Source organism: Protopterus annectens, chromosome 4.part0, assembly GCF_019279795.1.
Source record: "Protopterus annectens isolate FY-2018-M chromosome 4.part0, PAN1.0, whole genome shotgun sequence".
Taxonomy (NCBI): domain Eukaryota; kingdom Metazoa; phylum Chordata; order Ceratodontiformes; family Protopteridae; genus Protopterus; species Protopterus annectens.
Genome location: NC_056733.1, coordinates 672,372,774 through 672,389,430, shown reverse-complemented (window position 1 = coordinate 672,389,430; position 16,657 = coordinate 672,372,774). Strand labels below are relative to the sequence as shown.

At 38.2% G+C, this 16,657-nt stretch overlaps 1 protein-coding gene across 1 annotated transcript in view; it reads left to right on the top strand.

The window, feature by feature from the left end:
- The first annotated feature begins 961 nt into the window (after window positions 1-961).
- The window catches only part of TCTN1 (tectonic family member 1), a 1,166,238-nt gene continuing 1,150,542 nt past the window's right edge, over window positions 962-16,657 (top strand). The window contains exons 1-2 of the mRNA XM_044068635.1: window positions 962-1,297; window positions 1,423-1,513. Coding sequence (XP_043924570.1) covers window positions 1,178-1,297; window positions 1,423-1,513 — 211 coding nt within the window. The 5' untranslated portion in view covers window positions 962-1,177. The remainder of the gene's footprint in view (window positions 1,298-1,422; window positions 1,514-16,657) is intronic.

Genomic DNA, 16,657 nt, shown 5'->3' with positions numbered 1-16,657 from the left:
TTTCTGAAGGTAAAAACTCTATGATTGTAAGTATTCTTATTTATTAAATGCAATTCCCCATCTTTCTTGCTAAATCACCAAGTCTTAGGAAGGATTAAAGTCAATAATACGGAGGTTCATTAAGAAAACAGAGTAATCAGAAACTGTACATTAAATATTGCAACAAAAAATACAGATTACAATATTACAGCAAAGGATGTACACTTTTCAAATCACCCAAGAAGGCAGTGGCTTGTCATGGAATGGGCAATCTAAGTTTATGGTGTCCAAGAGTGTTACTAAAGCCACGCCTTTAAAAGTCTGTCGGACAGGTCCAAAGAGATAGGTTTTCCTGATCTAGCTTCTGTACACCAGCTGCACTACTCACTCCCCGGTTCAGGTGGCAATTGGAGTACCCACCAAGAATGATATAACAGTCAATTAAGAAGCAGGGTTTTAACATTTCAAATAATCTACAACTACAGGGTTACCGCCTTTTCAAATGCCCAAAGTGAGACGTTTTGTAGAAATTAGCTCTTGCAGGACAAAGCATACCCAGGGCAGCCAGTGCAAAGGACAGAATCTCCCTTTTTGCCAAAATAAAAAAGCTTATTCTTGTATCATTTGAGTTGCTTATTCTATTTCTTATAACATTAGGTGTTTCAGATACAAAATAAGAATTTTATGAAACTGCTAAAGAAAACAGCAAACATTTTTTTTCCCTAAAATCTCATTAATTTTTCGCAGGGCACAGTTGCCCAGAAAAGGGCTGTCCCTCGCAAAGAGTTGGCAACCTTACAAACAAAGCTAAAATTTTACTCAAAAATCAAGGACTGCTGAGAGGTACATACACATTTCCTTTTGATGGGTTCAAGCCGTAAACAGGTTTATGAATATGGCTGTACGTTCCCACCATCGTAAGCACGTAAAATACAGCGTTCTGAATGCGCGCGCGCACATACGTCATACTCCATGCACTTATGATATTGGCAATCTGTAATTTAGAGCCATCCTACTTGCTACTTAATAGGCATCCTCAGACTTTATCGTGCACCGGCGTTCCCAATTCTATACGACTTCGATGTAATGCGCGCGCTGAGCTTGGTTCCCACAATGCTTTATTATTTCCTAGTGTTAGCAACGCCTATGGTTGTTTACAGTTGCCATGTGTGATGGTAGCTTCTTGTAGCATTTCACAATGTTACTATTTTTCTATTTAATATTGATAAATATGCGAATTACTGCAACCACAGAATCAGTGGAAAGTGGTGTAACACAAAAAACTACGGAAAAGTATGTGGAAGAGCGCGAACCCATTGTAAGTTAATATAACTTCAGGGACAAGTCACAAAGCAGGGATTTATTTTAACGGGACGAGACAGGTCTGTAGTACAATACTATTCTGTCAAAATCTTTTAAATTGTCTGTTGCATTTCATTTTAGACACAAGCAATGATTTCAACTGGAGCAGCCGAGGTTACTCTTACAGAAGCACTGTTTCGGTTAGCAGATGTACCTACCCCAAAGATAAACGGTAAAACATTTTGAAAAAATACTTGATGAGTATTGAAATAGTTGAAATATCTAAATGCAGTTTTAATAGTAACGTGCGTATTCATGCTCATAGCAGCAGTCGTCCTTAGAAGTATACTTTGTTGCTGATTTTTTAAACAAGAAAGTCTTTATTAAAGTAACGGTTATGAGATAGACAATCATACATTTATGTAAATGAAAACAAGTCATACTGAATTAATTTGTTTGTAAACATTATACATCAGTTATAATCTGTCTAGCCACTCAGTCAGTCAAACATTACATAGCTCATTCAATTCATGCCTTCACATAAAACTCATTCCTCCTCCAAAACCTTATTTTGCATGTATTGTTCTCACAATTCTTATTTTTCTCCATAATTTACTCCTGCCCTTTTCCCACTTCCATTTGTTTAATCTCTGTTACTATATTCACAAAGTCAAGTACAGCTGATTTAGACTTTGATTTCCATTTCATAGGTTCATAGGTAGGTACTAGGCTATCGGCCCAAGGGCCTATGTAAGCCTAGCCAGCAAGGTTCCATGGCTTACGCCACCCAAGAAAGTTATTTTCCTGTGCCACTGTTGAGCAGAGACACAGAAGTGATCCACGGGTTGTATTTCCTATTTCTCATCCACTTATCAAGATTTTTCTTGAAGAGTGCTAATGAAGAACTTTGCTTGACATAGATGGGTAGCTTGTCCCAGAGTGTAGGAAGGCTCTGGGACAGGAATCTATCCCTCCAGCATGCCCTGTTTATTGGGGTGACAAGGTTTAGGTCCCTAGAGCGTGTAGCTCGGAGGGATTGGGATTTCTTTAGGTGTAGCATGTCCAACAGCTCTGGATTTGACATAGCTTTATATGTTAGGCAGAGATCACCTATTTTTCCATTTAATATTGATAAATATGTGAATTACTGCAACCACAGGAGATATGCTACGGAGTAAAGCTGGAGTTTTTTGAGGCGGTCAGTGTAGGGCATTTGTTTGAGGCCAGTAATCCTCTTTGTGAGGTACTTCTGTGGCCTTTCCAGCTGCTGCAGATGTCTTGTGAGGTACATTCCAAAAGGGGCGTTGTACTCTATAATGGATCTGAGTGACGAGTAGAGGGAAACCATGACCTTTTTTTCCTGGATGAGAACCTTTTTATGATGAGGTGTGCCACATAGAAGGACTTCCTGACTACTGTGGCGATGTGACTATCAAAGGAGAGACTACTGTCCACCTGGGTCCCAAGGTCTCTTATCATGCATTCGGTGTTAAGTAGAATGCTGCCTATGTTGTAGTTCATGGGTACAGTGTTTTTACCAAAGGGGATGACACTGCACTTTTTGACATTGAGCTTGAGGCCATGACTCTGACACCAGGCATCTGTCTCAGTGAGGCCCTTCTGTAGGATGTCCACATCATTTGGGGACTTGACTATGGCTCCTAGTTTGCAGTCATTTGTGAACTTCGTTAGCCAGAGGCCTTCTGTGTTAGCCTGAACTTCAGAGAAGTAGATACCAAACAGGAGAGGTCCCGGGACAGAACCCTGTGGTACTCCACTTGTCACTGCTTTGAGGTCAGATTTGGAGTCTGCAACTTTTACAGCGTGGGTTCTGTCAGTGAGCCAGTTGGTAACCCATCTTGAGATGTAGGGATTTATACTTAGTTTAGTGAGTTTAGCTATAATTCCAGAATGGCGGGACGGTGTTGAAAGCCTTGGCGAGGTCAAGATAGGCTGTGTGAGCTACCTTACCCTCATCCACAGCTTTGGTGACTGCCTCAAAGAAGTCGATTAGGTTCAGGAGGCATGATCTGCCTTTCACAAACCCAAACTGGGTGGGATCCAGAGTTTGGAGGTTACTAATGTCTTAGTTTATGAGTTCCATTATGATACGTTCCATGGCCTTGCAGACGAGGCTCGTCAGGCTAATAGGTTGATAGTTCCTGGGATCAGTAGTGGCTCCCCGGCTCCCCCTTTGTGGAGTGGGATAACTGTTGCTGTGCGCCATTCAGTAGGCACAAAGCCTGATGCAAGGCTATTATTGAACATGGTGCTTAAGTGGGGAGCCAGTTCATTCTGAAGTTCATGTAAAACGCAGCCTGGGATGTTGTCCGGTCCGGTCCCATGGATGCTGTGTTTTTGGCTTTGGAGAGTGCAGCTTTTACCTGCATAGTTGTGATTATAGGGACTCTGCATTCTTCCTGTATAGATATGGGCACTTTAGGGGGTGAGAGGGAGGTAAAGTTAGCACTGAACCTACCTGGCAGGATGTTGGCATTATCAGTTGGTTCTGTAATTTTCGTGCGTTTGTGCTGTAACTCGGAGCAGATCTGGGTGTTGCCATCTAGATTCTTGACATAGCTATAGAATGCTTTGTGGTTGTCCTTGGATTTAGTGGCAATTTTGCTTTCGTAGCTAGCTGTGGAATATCTTATAAGGGATCTCAGCTTCTTACTGAGGCTGACCAGGGAGCTCCTCCACTCATGGGAGTTTATTCTCTTTTGCATCACTTTCTTCATTCTGTTGTACAGTTTGTTTATGGCAGGGGACCACTAGATTGGCTTCCTTTATTTTGGAGGATAGCGTCTTGGTTCTGTTTGGGATAGCACAATCCATACACTCCTGTAAGTGCTTATAGAGTGCATTTGTGTAGGATTCAACAGTTGTAACTGTATTGTCCATCTGCATGGGTGTCATGAAGTTCACCACTTCTGTCTTAAGAAGCATGAAGTTGGCTTTGGAGAAATTTTTTACTGTGGTGTCCTTAATGGGGGGTGGGATGTGGATATCAAGGGTGATAAGCTTATGGTCGGATCGGACCAACGAGGAGTTGACTTCAGGTGTGGAACACCAGTCACTCGTGTTGGTAATGACTAGGTCTAGGATATTGTTGCCCCTGGTGGGGGTGTGGATAACTTGATCTAGGGCATTGGAATTTATGAATTCCAGAAAGCGTTGAGCTAAGGAGTTGGTACACAAGTAGTTTTCCCAGTTAATGGTGGGGTAGTTGAAGTCGCCCATTATAAGGGTGTTTGGTTGAACCCTAATATTTTCCAGTACATCAAGAAAAGAGGAGTGGGAATCCTGGGGCATGGTGGGGGATCTGTAGCAAGCTACAATTTGGATTGCAGTTTTGCCCAGAGTTAGTTACACTTGGATAACCTTGGATGCATTATATTGAGCAACTAGCCTGGAGGTGTGGATATCCTTAATGAATATGGACACACCTCCACCTTTGGTGTTTCTGTCCAGGTTACATGGCTGAAAAGTGTGGTATGAGTTATAGCCTGGTAGTGCAGGGGTGCTCTCTGGAGCCTTGAATCAGGTCTCAGTCACTGCACAGATATCGATGTTCTCCATTTTAAGGAGTGCCTTGAGTGAGTGCATTTTGAGATTTAGACTTCTAGCATTGAGTAGCATTACCCTCAGTTTTTGCTTGCCTGTTCCTGTTATGGTGGTGAATTTGTTATTTGAACCCTGCCTAAAAAAGTCACTATAGGGGCAGCAAGAGCCTTAGCCAGTATCAGAAATCCCAGGGGCGACAGGTGCAGGCCATCTGTGGCAAAGCATCGTGGTCTGTCGACCATGTCATCCCAAGCAGACAGATACTGGATCCCCTTAGAATGACACTAGAAGCTTAGCCAATTGTTGAAGTCAATCATTTTGTTCTTGTACTGCGGTATCATTGTGGGCGATGGCATAATGCTACTCGGGGCTAGGGTCATACCTGCCTAGGCTACAAGATCGGAGAGCTCTTCCATGTCTCTTTTCATGTAGTCCAGGTAAGTATGTCTCAGGTCATTCACACCAACATGGACAATGACAGAGTCATATTTGTACTTGTTGTGGAGTGACCTGAGTGCGTGGGTTATGTGGCAGATCCTGGCACCCGGCAGGCAGCTGACAGTAACCTTCTCCTTGTCTAGCCTGGTGAGTGGGACATCAGTGTGCCTGACTATAGAGTCACCTATGACTAGTGTGTTGGGTACATTGTTTTGCCTTATTGGCTGTGATTGAGTGGCACACTGAGTGTGTGGGCTGTGTCATTTGGGTTGTGTTGGGGGATGGAGGTTGCTTGCGTTTCTGCTTTGGAGGTCTCGACAGATTATTATTGAGAGCCTCCGCAAATGTTTTTGTATTACTGTGTGTGGATTTTGGTGGTGTAGATTTAGTGAGACTATGTGATGAGTGTGGTGTGGTGCAAATGTTTACCTTCTCCTTATGACTGTCAAGTTCAGTCTTGGTTGGAGAGAGCTTTACCTCCAGTTTGGCTAGATAAGTGCATCCCTCACAGTTTGTATTGTTGGGTGGCAGGAGGAGAGGGTTGTCTGTGTACATGAGGCAATTTCTACATTGCCTCAAGATGCCCAGATTCATCAGATAGAAGAGAACACTGGGAGCTGACCCTTGGACATGCCTGAAGAAAAAAACTATTTTCCTCTAGATAAGTGAGGAAAGTGAATGCAAGAGCTGTTTTTCTCTAAGCAAGTGAGAAAAGTAATTACAAAAACTGTTTTCCTCTTGGTAATGAGGAAGATTGAGTGCTATAGTAATTAGTAGCTTATTTAGTGCTTACAAGCTCTGAACAAGTGCTGAGCATGAAGAAGCAAATTTAAGTGCTAAAACTAAGAATCTGTATCTGCACTAGACGAGTTAAAGGATAGAAACAAGTGCAAATGCAGGCTTTCAAATCAGAAAGTTGAGAGATGGAAGATTGCCCAAACGGCCAATAACTACAATTTCTGGGCCAGGACCACTCCTTAAGTGATAGACAGGTTACCTAGTACTTACCACTCCCACTGATAAGCTAGAAGGCTTCCCTCCAACACAGAAAGGCTTGGGGGCTCAGAAGCTTACATATAGTCCTGGATACAGCAAATCTGTATCTGGAACACTAGTTACAGGAAAGGTAGGAAACAGGCTTACAGTTTTTTTTTTACAGAAAAGTAGCAAAAACAGTAGTAAAAACAATTCACATGCTGTGCAAGCTAGCACACTTGAGTACGCAGCAATATTAGACCAAACACAGTATAAAAATGCAATTACATTAAAAAGGACTAAAAGCAAGTGCAGAAAGTGTTTATTAGGTAGAATGTGGTAAAGAGATGGGACTTAGGGAAGTGTCCCAGATCAAATCTACAGTGGGGCGGGCAACTGCGAAAGCCACCAAATTTAAGCTACAAACCAAAAATAGGGAGTGTGGGTGGAACAAAACAGCTTCAACAGAGATCTAAGCAACAGCTACCAGTACAAACTTTAAAACCAAAAAAAATATTCTCAGCTCTGTATATTTGCCGATCAGTCTCTCAGAACAATGAGACAACAGTTTCAACAGAGATCTAAGCAACAATTAAACTGTATAACCAAAAAATATTCTCTGCTCTGTATATTTGCAGATAATCTGTAAGGCAGTCTCTCAGAACACAGGTTCCAGCAATTCCTAGTAATTGTTTTTTTTTTGGCAGCCACCAGAATTAAACTGCTTAGTTACATCAATTTGCTCACCTAGTATATCTAATAGAGTAGTCTGCAGGAAATTTTTAAAGTCTGCCAACTCATTATACTCCCAGAATTACTCTTTCTTCCCCATCACACATCCACCATTTGCAGTCTACCTGAGGACACATTCTTTGGAGTCTGCTTGGGGTATAAAAATACCTATACGAAGACTTCCAAGCAAAGATCCTAAATCTTTTAGACTTTGTTTCATATTTGGGAGCCATACATATATCCTCCCACTGTTTCTTTGTGATTGCTTATCTAATGTCTCTTCCCAATCATTTCTAACCTCCTCTGAGTCCTATAGTTATCATGCAATATTTATCTGCTCTACTAATTATTCCTTTCTTAATGATAACTTCTGTTCTAAATAGTCTTTCATTTAGGATCCAGCTTGATTCAGTGTACTTTTTTACTCCTTGAAGGCTTTTCAGCCGAGAGTATTCAGTGCTTTTATAAAATTTATTTTGGTTTTCTGACCGTTGTATTTTCTTTGTTGCTGTTTCGTTGTTGCTGTTTCGTTCTTTTTGTTGTATTATTTGGATTTCAGTATGGTTCTTGGCCAGTGATCCGCAATATAATATTCCAAGAGTCCTTTGTGAGACTGTGGGTGATGGGACTCAACAGTTTTTTTATCTAACAATGGTGAGCTTCTGTCTTATGGCAATAATGTGGTGAATAATGGACAACAATCGTGCCATACTTGGGAGTGCTGGGAGGAAGAAAGAAATAAGCATTGCAATAATCCTTTTCAAAATGTAGGTCGAAAGTTACCAGTGTCTATTACAGAAGAAGCTAAGTCTCTTTTTGAGCAATTAGAAAAACATATATGGAAAGAGACTGCTACATTTTTAAACCTGTCTGGTTTACAAAAATACCTTGACTTGGATATTACACCAGGGGGTCTTAGAGTGTATAAAGATCCCACAACTCCCTTTAAGTTAGACAGTGCTACAGATGCACAATTCCATAAGCACTGGGCTGCTGCAGCGCATTGGTGCACTCCAGAATGGATCCAGATTTTGGTGGAACGAGCTAACATCAAACAAAGGGAGTTGATGGAAAAAATTAAAAGTGTGTGCAATTCCCTTTCGATGAATACACAGGGACAAGTGCTTGATACTTTCTTAGTGGATCTTAACACTAAGTTACAAAATTATGAGAAAGAGATACTAGAAAGGAAGAAAAGAAAACTTCTCTGTGATATTAGGGACAATGAAAGTGGGAGGGCTTTCATTGCGAGAGCCAATAGGAAGAAGCCACGTAAAGCTGTTAGATTCAATACCACGGGGGAAGAAGAAAAAACGTTTAATTCTTCCCATTCACCATCAGATGACCAATATACGTCGTTTGAAGAAGACACTGAACAAGTAGATGACTATCCAGCTCTTCCTGCTGCTCAGCAACAAGGACATTTTCGACAGACTTTTCGGAAGGAAGAATACAACCATAGAGGAGGTAAATTGGGAAGAAAGCATCCATTTGAACACCAAGAAAATACATACAGGGAATTTAATTCAAATAGAGGACACGAGAGGAAAATGGTGATGTATTATGTAATTATATTGTTAATTTATCTAGTTATAATTTCAGTGACACGGAGTTGTCTGTTTTAAATCGAGGCTTAAAATTTATTCCTATGGTTTTGCCTCAGGTACATGAGTTTAAATATGATATATATAAGTTTTGTAGGAAATTACATCTTTGCCATTTTTTTAAAGACAAACAAGAGCCTGAAGATGTCAGTTATTGCGAAAGTGACACAGAGAGCTCTTGCGATAGCTTTTACTCTTGTGACTCTGAAAATATATTGAATGCTTACTGTTGTTTGGACACTAAAAACATTCATTATGAAAGTACTTTTGTGCCTCCTGTTTTAAATGCCAAAGTATCACAGTTCACTGATATTGTCAATTTTGCCATGAGTTTAACTGTAATGTACACTGTGTAAAGTATAATTTATCTTTACAAGAATGGAAGTCCTTAAAAAAACTTAGTCAAATGAGAGAAATTAGTAAAATGCCACAAACGATAACGTAACTCCAGGCGAGTAAAGTGTCCGTTACCAGATAAGAAATAACAGTCCACAAGCTCATATACGGTAACTAAGACACAGGCAGGCTTCTTAAAACTCCAAAAATCAACAGCAAGAGTTCTATTAAGTAAAATAACTCAAAATTCCCAATTAAACTTAGATGAGCGTTCTTTGTGGGTACAGTTAAGCCTCCTCGGCTTCATCAGTCTGATGAAATGAGAGAAATTGTCTTTAAACCATCTGATAAAGGCAATAAGTTGGTTTTTATGCATTATCTGTATTATATGGATATGTGTATGTAACATCTTAAGAATGATGCTGTCTGTGAGAAGGTCCATGTTTCTGTGTATGAGAATGCAATAATGGAATATACTGAATTATTACATAAGGGTGTCAGATTAGGTTATTTCTCTGACACAGATGTTAAAAAGAAGTTCCATACAAAGGATTGTAGAATGGCATATTTCTACTGCCTTCCGAAGATACACAAAAATTTGACTAGACCTCCAGGAAGGCCAATAGTCTCAGGATGCCAGTATTTTCTCCATAATATTGGATTATTTTTGCATGATTATTTGACATCTTTGGTGTATAAGCTGCCTTCTTATATTAGAGATGTATTTGATTTTTTGCATAAAATTGAAGACATTGAGTGGAATGAATCTCTGTATTTCATCATTTTAGATGTTAACAGTCTATACACAAATATTTCACATGATTTTGGCACAGAGACGCTTAGTTTTTTTCTGGGTGATAGTCCAGTTTCAGTATATTGTTGAATTGTTAGAATTTTGTATTTCTAACAACTTTTTTGAGGTCAACAATATTTTATTTAGACAAAAGCAAGGCACGGCGATGGGGGCTCTTTTTGCCCTATGTATGCCAATTTAAGTATGGGTCTTTTTGAACATGAACATCTCTATAGGAATTCATTTTTTCATCAATATTTGTTGAGGTAATATAGATATATTGACAATCTCATCTTTATAGTTAAAGATGGACAGAATTCAGTTTCTGAATTTATTTCTTGTTTAAATCAAAATAGGTTTTGTTTGAAATGGGCTTAAAATAGGCACTAGTGTATCTTTTTTGGATGTAGAGATTAGTATAGAAAATTTTGGACTACGTTCTTCTGTACATAGGAAATTTGAATCAAGAACACAATATGTACATGGTGACAGTTGTCACCCTGTACACACTTTACATGCATTACGGTATGGTGAGATGCTTCATGTCTCTAAATTATGCAATAATTTAGTTGATTTTAAATATGATCTTAAAGTTATAGTAGAAATGTTTAAAAAGAGAGGTTATGCTCATGAGTTATTGGAAAATTGTTGGGAAAAATGTCTCACTAAAATTAATATATGTAAGAAAAGTATAAGATATAAAAGGGCAGTATATAATATTGATAGAGTACCAAAGGATGCAATTTATTTTGTGACTACTTAGTGTGTTTAGTTCTAAGATTATTGAACTTTTAAAATATTATTGGGTTTATTTTACTTCACAGAAAGATGCATGCACTTGGTTAGATAACTCTCTTGGGATATCTTATAGAAAGGGTAAAAGTATTCAAAATTTCTTAGTGAGAAGTAAATTTTACATGTCAGTAATGAATGTGGATTGTCCGAAAGTTATGACAGGCACCCACATTTGTGGTAAATGTAAAGCATGTAAATATGTAGTAAATAGCTTTTTTAGAATTAATGGTATAATTTTCAGCAGCAGAGATCAGTTTTCATGTGACACTATAGGTGTGATTTATGCGTTAAAGTGTCCGTGTAATTTGTTTTATATTGGGCAAAGAGACAATTTAAAGTGAGGCTTATGGAACATATAAGGGATGTTAAGAATAATAAAGAAGAGAGTCCTATAGCTAGGCATTTTTATGAATTTCATAATAGCTGTAGTGAAGTTTTGAAGGCTACTATTTTGGAGAAAATTAATATTTCTTTTTTTGAAATTGAGTTGACTAAACATCAACTTTTATTTAAGGAAGCTGTATGTATTCTTAAATTTGATACAGTGTATCCTAATGGGTTAAATGACGATTTCAGTTGGAGGGTGCTTATTTAAATATGTAATTGATTTGTTTAATTGAATTATTGTTTTGCATTTTATATAAATTTTCAGCTTGATTCAGTGTACTTTTTTACTCCTCGAAGGCTTTTCAGCCGAGACATCAGAGTATTCAGTGCTTCTGTTTAAATTTATTTTGGTTTTCTGGCTGTTGTGTTTTCTTTGTTGCTGTTTTGTTATTTTTGTTGTATTATTTTAATTTAGGATCCCCCTATTTCTTTGTTTCCGTTTACTGTATCGATACTTGATATGGAAGGCGATCTCTAGCTCTAGCTTTAGTTCTTGGCGTCTTCCTATGCTGTATACATTTCCCTCTCTAGTTATTTACTCCCAATACCTTGGTTCCTTTGCCAGTTTGCTGCAATATATTCCAGCCCCACATTTGTATCCCTAATTGCAATCAGTCCTATCTGAAGAATCCCCTTTCTCCATTCCAGTGTTGGCTTAATTCTTGGAAGACCTTCTGCTACTTTATGAATATAATATTCTGTATGATTATTGTTCTCCTTAAAGGTCTGCTTCCAAAATCCCAGTCTCTCCCTGTTATTTGAGCTTCCCCCATTTCATTGTCATATTTTTCCACTTTGAATTATAGTTTCCTGCTTGTTTTATGTATGGGATCTTTAATTGTGTTGCTCTGAAATACCCCTTCAACTCTGGTAATCCCAATCTGCTCTGTTTTTTGGAAGAATAAGCTTATTCCACTTGACTCTTGCTGTCTTCCCCTCCCAGATAAAATCCTTCAGCTCTTTATTAATTGCTATCCACAACTTCTCCTGTGGTTGATAAAAAATATGCCTCACCAGTTTATAAGACTAAAGAGACTAAAAACATTTGGTACGTTTCCGTTATCAGGGCAACAGTTCTAATGAGCTGTTGGAACGTTAGCACGCGGTCACACAGATCGCACTCCTGCTGCTGATATGGGAACAGCCCTCAGTTTTTACTTGAAATTGTGGACAAAAAAAGGCGTAAGGACATTTTTGCAGCTAGTGTATCCCATTTGCATTGTAAAAGATAAAGTCCCTTACTCTTACACGACATTAGTGAAGGTAACCATTTTAGAAGGACGTCAGTGAAAGAGGCGTGCTTCATACCATATGAAAACGCTGCGAAGGCTAGTATTTCCAAGAAGCACTGCATCTGATTCACACTAGCAAACTCATCTTACACAGGCCATCTCATGCACACTTTTACAAGATTGACAGTGGAGCATACCAGTCAGTATGCATTCAGTGATGACAGAAGAACCATATACAAGTGCACGTCTTTGAAGCAATTAAACATGCAATCACTGATGACAGCAGAAATAATTAACTGAAAACCTGTACTGCTGTTAGTGATCTACTAACCAATTTTCAGGTTCTCAAATATTAGCTTAAAAATGGTAATTCTAAAAATACATTTATGGGGGAAAGGTTACATCCAGGTAGACATTTACTGGAATGTAGACATTCCAGTAAAGTTTGGCAATACGCAAAAACTTAGTATTTTTCACGCTGCCTGCAAAAACACTGTCCGTGGGGGAGCACGGCCCACTCCTCCCTTATGGCAGTGGTCTACAGTTGCGTATCGTTTTTAATGAAAAAAATATTGGACTAGTTAAACTGGTTTTATGACAGGTCAACACGCAATATATATTTCTCAGCTTATATAAAATCATTGCAATCGTGTGCTAACCTTCCAACAGCTCATTACAGCTGTTGCCCCGATAACGGAAAAGTACCAAACATTTTAACTGCTTGTATCTTACTGTCAATATCCATATAGCAGAGCTTCCATTTTCTATGTTTTTGTATTATCTTTTTAGTCTCTTCTCACATATCCTTAGTTGCCACACCAGTGTCATTTTTAATCCATACTCCTAAATACTTCATTTTGTCATGTCCCCATAAATATGAATATTGTTGAACCAATCCATATGTGGGTACATAATTTACTGCTATTGCTTTTGTTTTAGCTTCATTAATTTTGTATCCCAAAAAGGTTTCAAACTGTCTCAGTATGTTCCACAGGACTGTAATGTCCCCTTCTGGTTTTCTCGGATATAAAATAATGTCAACTGCAAATAGAGCCAGCTTTTCTTGACAAGCATACCAATTATAATCTTGAATTTCAGAGTCCTTTGTTTTGTTTGCAGTGGTTCTGAATATAATGCAAATAACAAAGGGGAGAGAGGACACCCCTATCTGGTTCTTCTGCTCAAGCAGAGATTATCGGAGAGGACCCCACCCACTTTAATTTTCACCTCCGATCCTTTGTATATCCTCCTCATCAGCCTTCTAGTGATCTACTAACGAATTTATCTGGAAATGCAAATGCATCCATTGCGCCGCTTATAAAATCCCATCTTACTCTGTCAAATGCTTTCTCTGCAGCAAGACCCACCAGCAACAGTGGTATTTTCTTACATTCTGCTTCCCTGTGGATCATCACTGTTCTGTTTATGTTGTCACATGTTTGCCTCCCCTCCACAAAACCACACTGATCCATATCTATCAATTTTGGCATTGCTTTTGCCATTCTTTTAGCCATTATAGACATAAACACTTTATAATCATGATTTAGTATTGAAATGGGCCTGTATGAAGCTGGATCTGATGGATCTTTACCCTCTTTAGGTATTATAGCTCCTACCGCTTTCTTCCAGGATGTTGGTACTTCTCCTCTTAAAATACTGTTAAACAAAACCGTCTATTTCTTTATTATTTTTCTTTTCCTCCTAGCTTCCAAACTTCCACAGGAGTACCATCTATTCCTGGGTTATACATCACCATTTTTATCTTGTCTCCTGTTATCCTAGCTGCTAGTAATTGAGCCTTTTCTACCTCTAACCTTGGCATATTTAATTCTTCCATAAACGTTTCCATTTGTACCTTTTCTTGATTTCCATATTTCTCTCCTTTATACAGACTTTCATAGAATTTCCAAAATATTTCTAATACTTCTACAGGATCCCTTGTTATCTTCCTTGTTATAGACACTCTAAGCCTGGTAACAGTCCTTTCTACTTTCTGTTGCCTGAGTCATTGTGCTAAAAGTTTTTGTGGTCTAGAGTTATTATCAGAAACCGTTGCTTAACTGTAATCTTTCTAAACTCATGCAAGTTATTGAGGTAATCCCTTATTTTCTGTTTAGCATTCTGCAGTTTCTCCTGTTCTTGTTCTGTGAGATTCCCCTTATTTTGTAATACTTTAATATTTGTCAGTCCCTTTAAATAATTCTTGTTACTTCTTAACCATATGTCCCCTTTCTTTTATTTCCATCCTACTTTTAAATTCCACTTTAATTTTATCCCACTTCCTAGCTGTATTTCAGAAGTTCTCTGATAGCTCCTGAATAATTTTCACTACCCATTTAAGTTCCTCTCTTTTCAACAGATAGGTGGGAAAGCACCAGTGTCTCATTTTTATTTCACTACCCTGTGTTTTTATTTCGGTTATTATTGGAACATGATTTGAAATAGTCATTGGGTGCATATCAAGACATTCAAGTAAATGCGCATGTTCCTGTGAAATGTAAATTCTGTCTAGCCTAACCCAGTTTTTATATCTTGGGGAATAATATGTAAATTCATTCTGAATTCTTAGTACTGAATTCACATCTTTCTTGCCAAATACTTTTATAAATTTCTTTAAAAATGTACCCTCCTTTGTTATAGTTCCCTTTCTGGGCCCCCAGACACATCTTCACTGCTGCAAATTAAATTCCAGTCCCCACCTACAAGTAATATTCCTTGCTGAAAGCTGATTATTTCTCCCATAATTTTCTTAAGCTCTATTATAGCAGTTTTCTGTGGAATATAAATACATACCAGTGTAATCCTCCTCCCTTGCAAGTAGCCCCTTAGTACCACAAATCTACCATTGTTGTCATTTTTCCCTCTTCTGTTACTATTGGAGCTCCTCTTGCAATTAATATAAGTGTTCCTCTCTTCCTTTGCCCCAAGTATTCCACTGAATAAACATATTGAAAACCTTTCTGTATCAAATTTGCATGTTCATTTCCTTTTTGCACTCTACAGTATTTAATATAGTTCAGTACTTTCTTGTTTTGTATTTATCTGTGAGACCATTGAAGTTTAAAGACATTATGGAAATGATCATATTCTTTAGGGATTATTATTCCTACATTTTATGTGTAACAGATTTTTCGTTAAAAGTCTAGTTCCAGCTTTTGTGTTATGTGCATGCACTGTTTGGCAGGTTAATCTTTTATGCAGTTGTTTCTTGTCATCTCCATTTGAGCTTGTGTCGCATTTTGCAGAACTTTTTGCTTTATTGAAAACCCTCAGGTAAAAATGCACACACACTCATTACCCTCCTAAAACCTACTAACTTAATAATAACAAACAAAACTATGTACATCTTCAAATATGGAAGTTTTACCCCTTAATAGGAACAAAAGAGCCACACACACAGAATTGAGCTAAACAGAAAGAAAGATTATCCATGCTAAGACACATGGTAGAGTCTGTGATTCTGTTTAAGTGCTGTCTGGTTTTGCCTTATCTTTATAGCTCTACCAGCTGAGAAAACATTTGAATGCTTTCAGAAAACATTTTCTCCACACCATTTCTCTTTATCAGATCGTCTGCTAGTGACATGAGAACCAGATACAGGACTGCTTACTAGAAAAAAGACCTTATAATATTCAATATATTTTTCATTTACTTTCTTTCTGTTAAAACTTGTTACTATATAAAACTAATGGCCTTAATCCAGTCATTCATTCCCCTATGCTAGAATGAGAAAAAAGCACACCGATTTTTTTTTTTTTTTTTTTTCATTGCAGTGCCTACATTTCTTAAAACTGCATAAGGAGAAAGAGAGGAGAAGGGAGAAAGAAACAAAAAGAATAAACAGAAGCACCTGTTTATATTAGAATCCCCATTACACAACTAAAAAACTTTATTTTATGACATGCAAAGAAAATCATGCACCACTTTAATACTGTGAGGAAAAAAATTGTTTTACTTACAGTTAACTCTCTCTCTTGCCTCTTCCCTTCTCCTGAGTATTTTTCCAAACATTACTGACATGAAGTAGGGCATATGCTTTAGAGTCCACTGTGATATCCAGTCAAGTACCCCACCGGACTGCCAACAATAATGTTACATCCCCTACTATCCTCGGTCAGTAACTAAGGAGCTTCAGTCCTCACTAATGACTCCAGTAGGAGACCGTCACTTAAACGGGAGTAATATTTCACAATTGTCCCCTAACAGCATAACAGGAACACACTGTATAAACTGAGACTGGAATGTATACTTTTGTCTACCCCTAATGTATCTCCTTATTACACACTTCAGAGCAGTGTGCCCCAGTTAAGACCTCTGATACACTCACATGTAGCTAAATTAAGTCTCCTATATCCAAACACTTCTGGAAAAGCCTGACATAGATTTTTGAGCTGTGTCCCTTACCCAAAATAATATGGTAACATGCTGCCACCAGTCAGAGAGCCTACATGCCCTTTTAATTATGGAAATTAGATATTAAAACAAATGATAGCAAATGACCTAAAGCAGCCAGGCTTTCA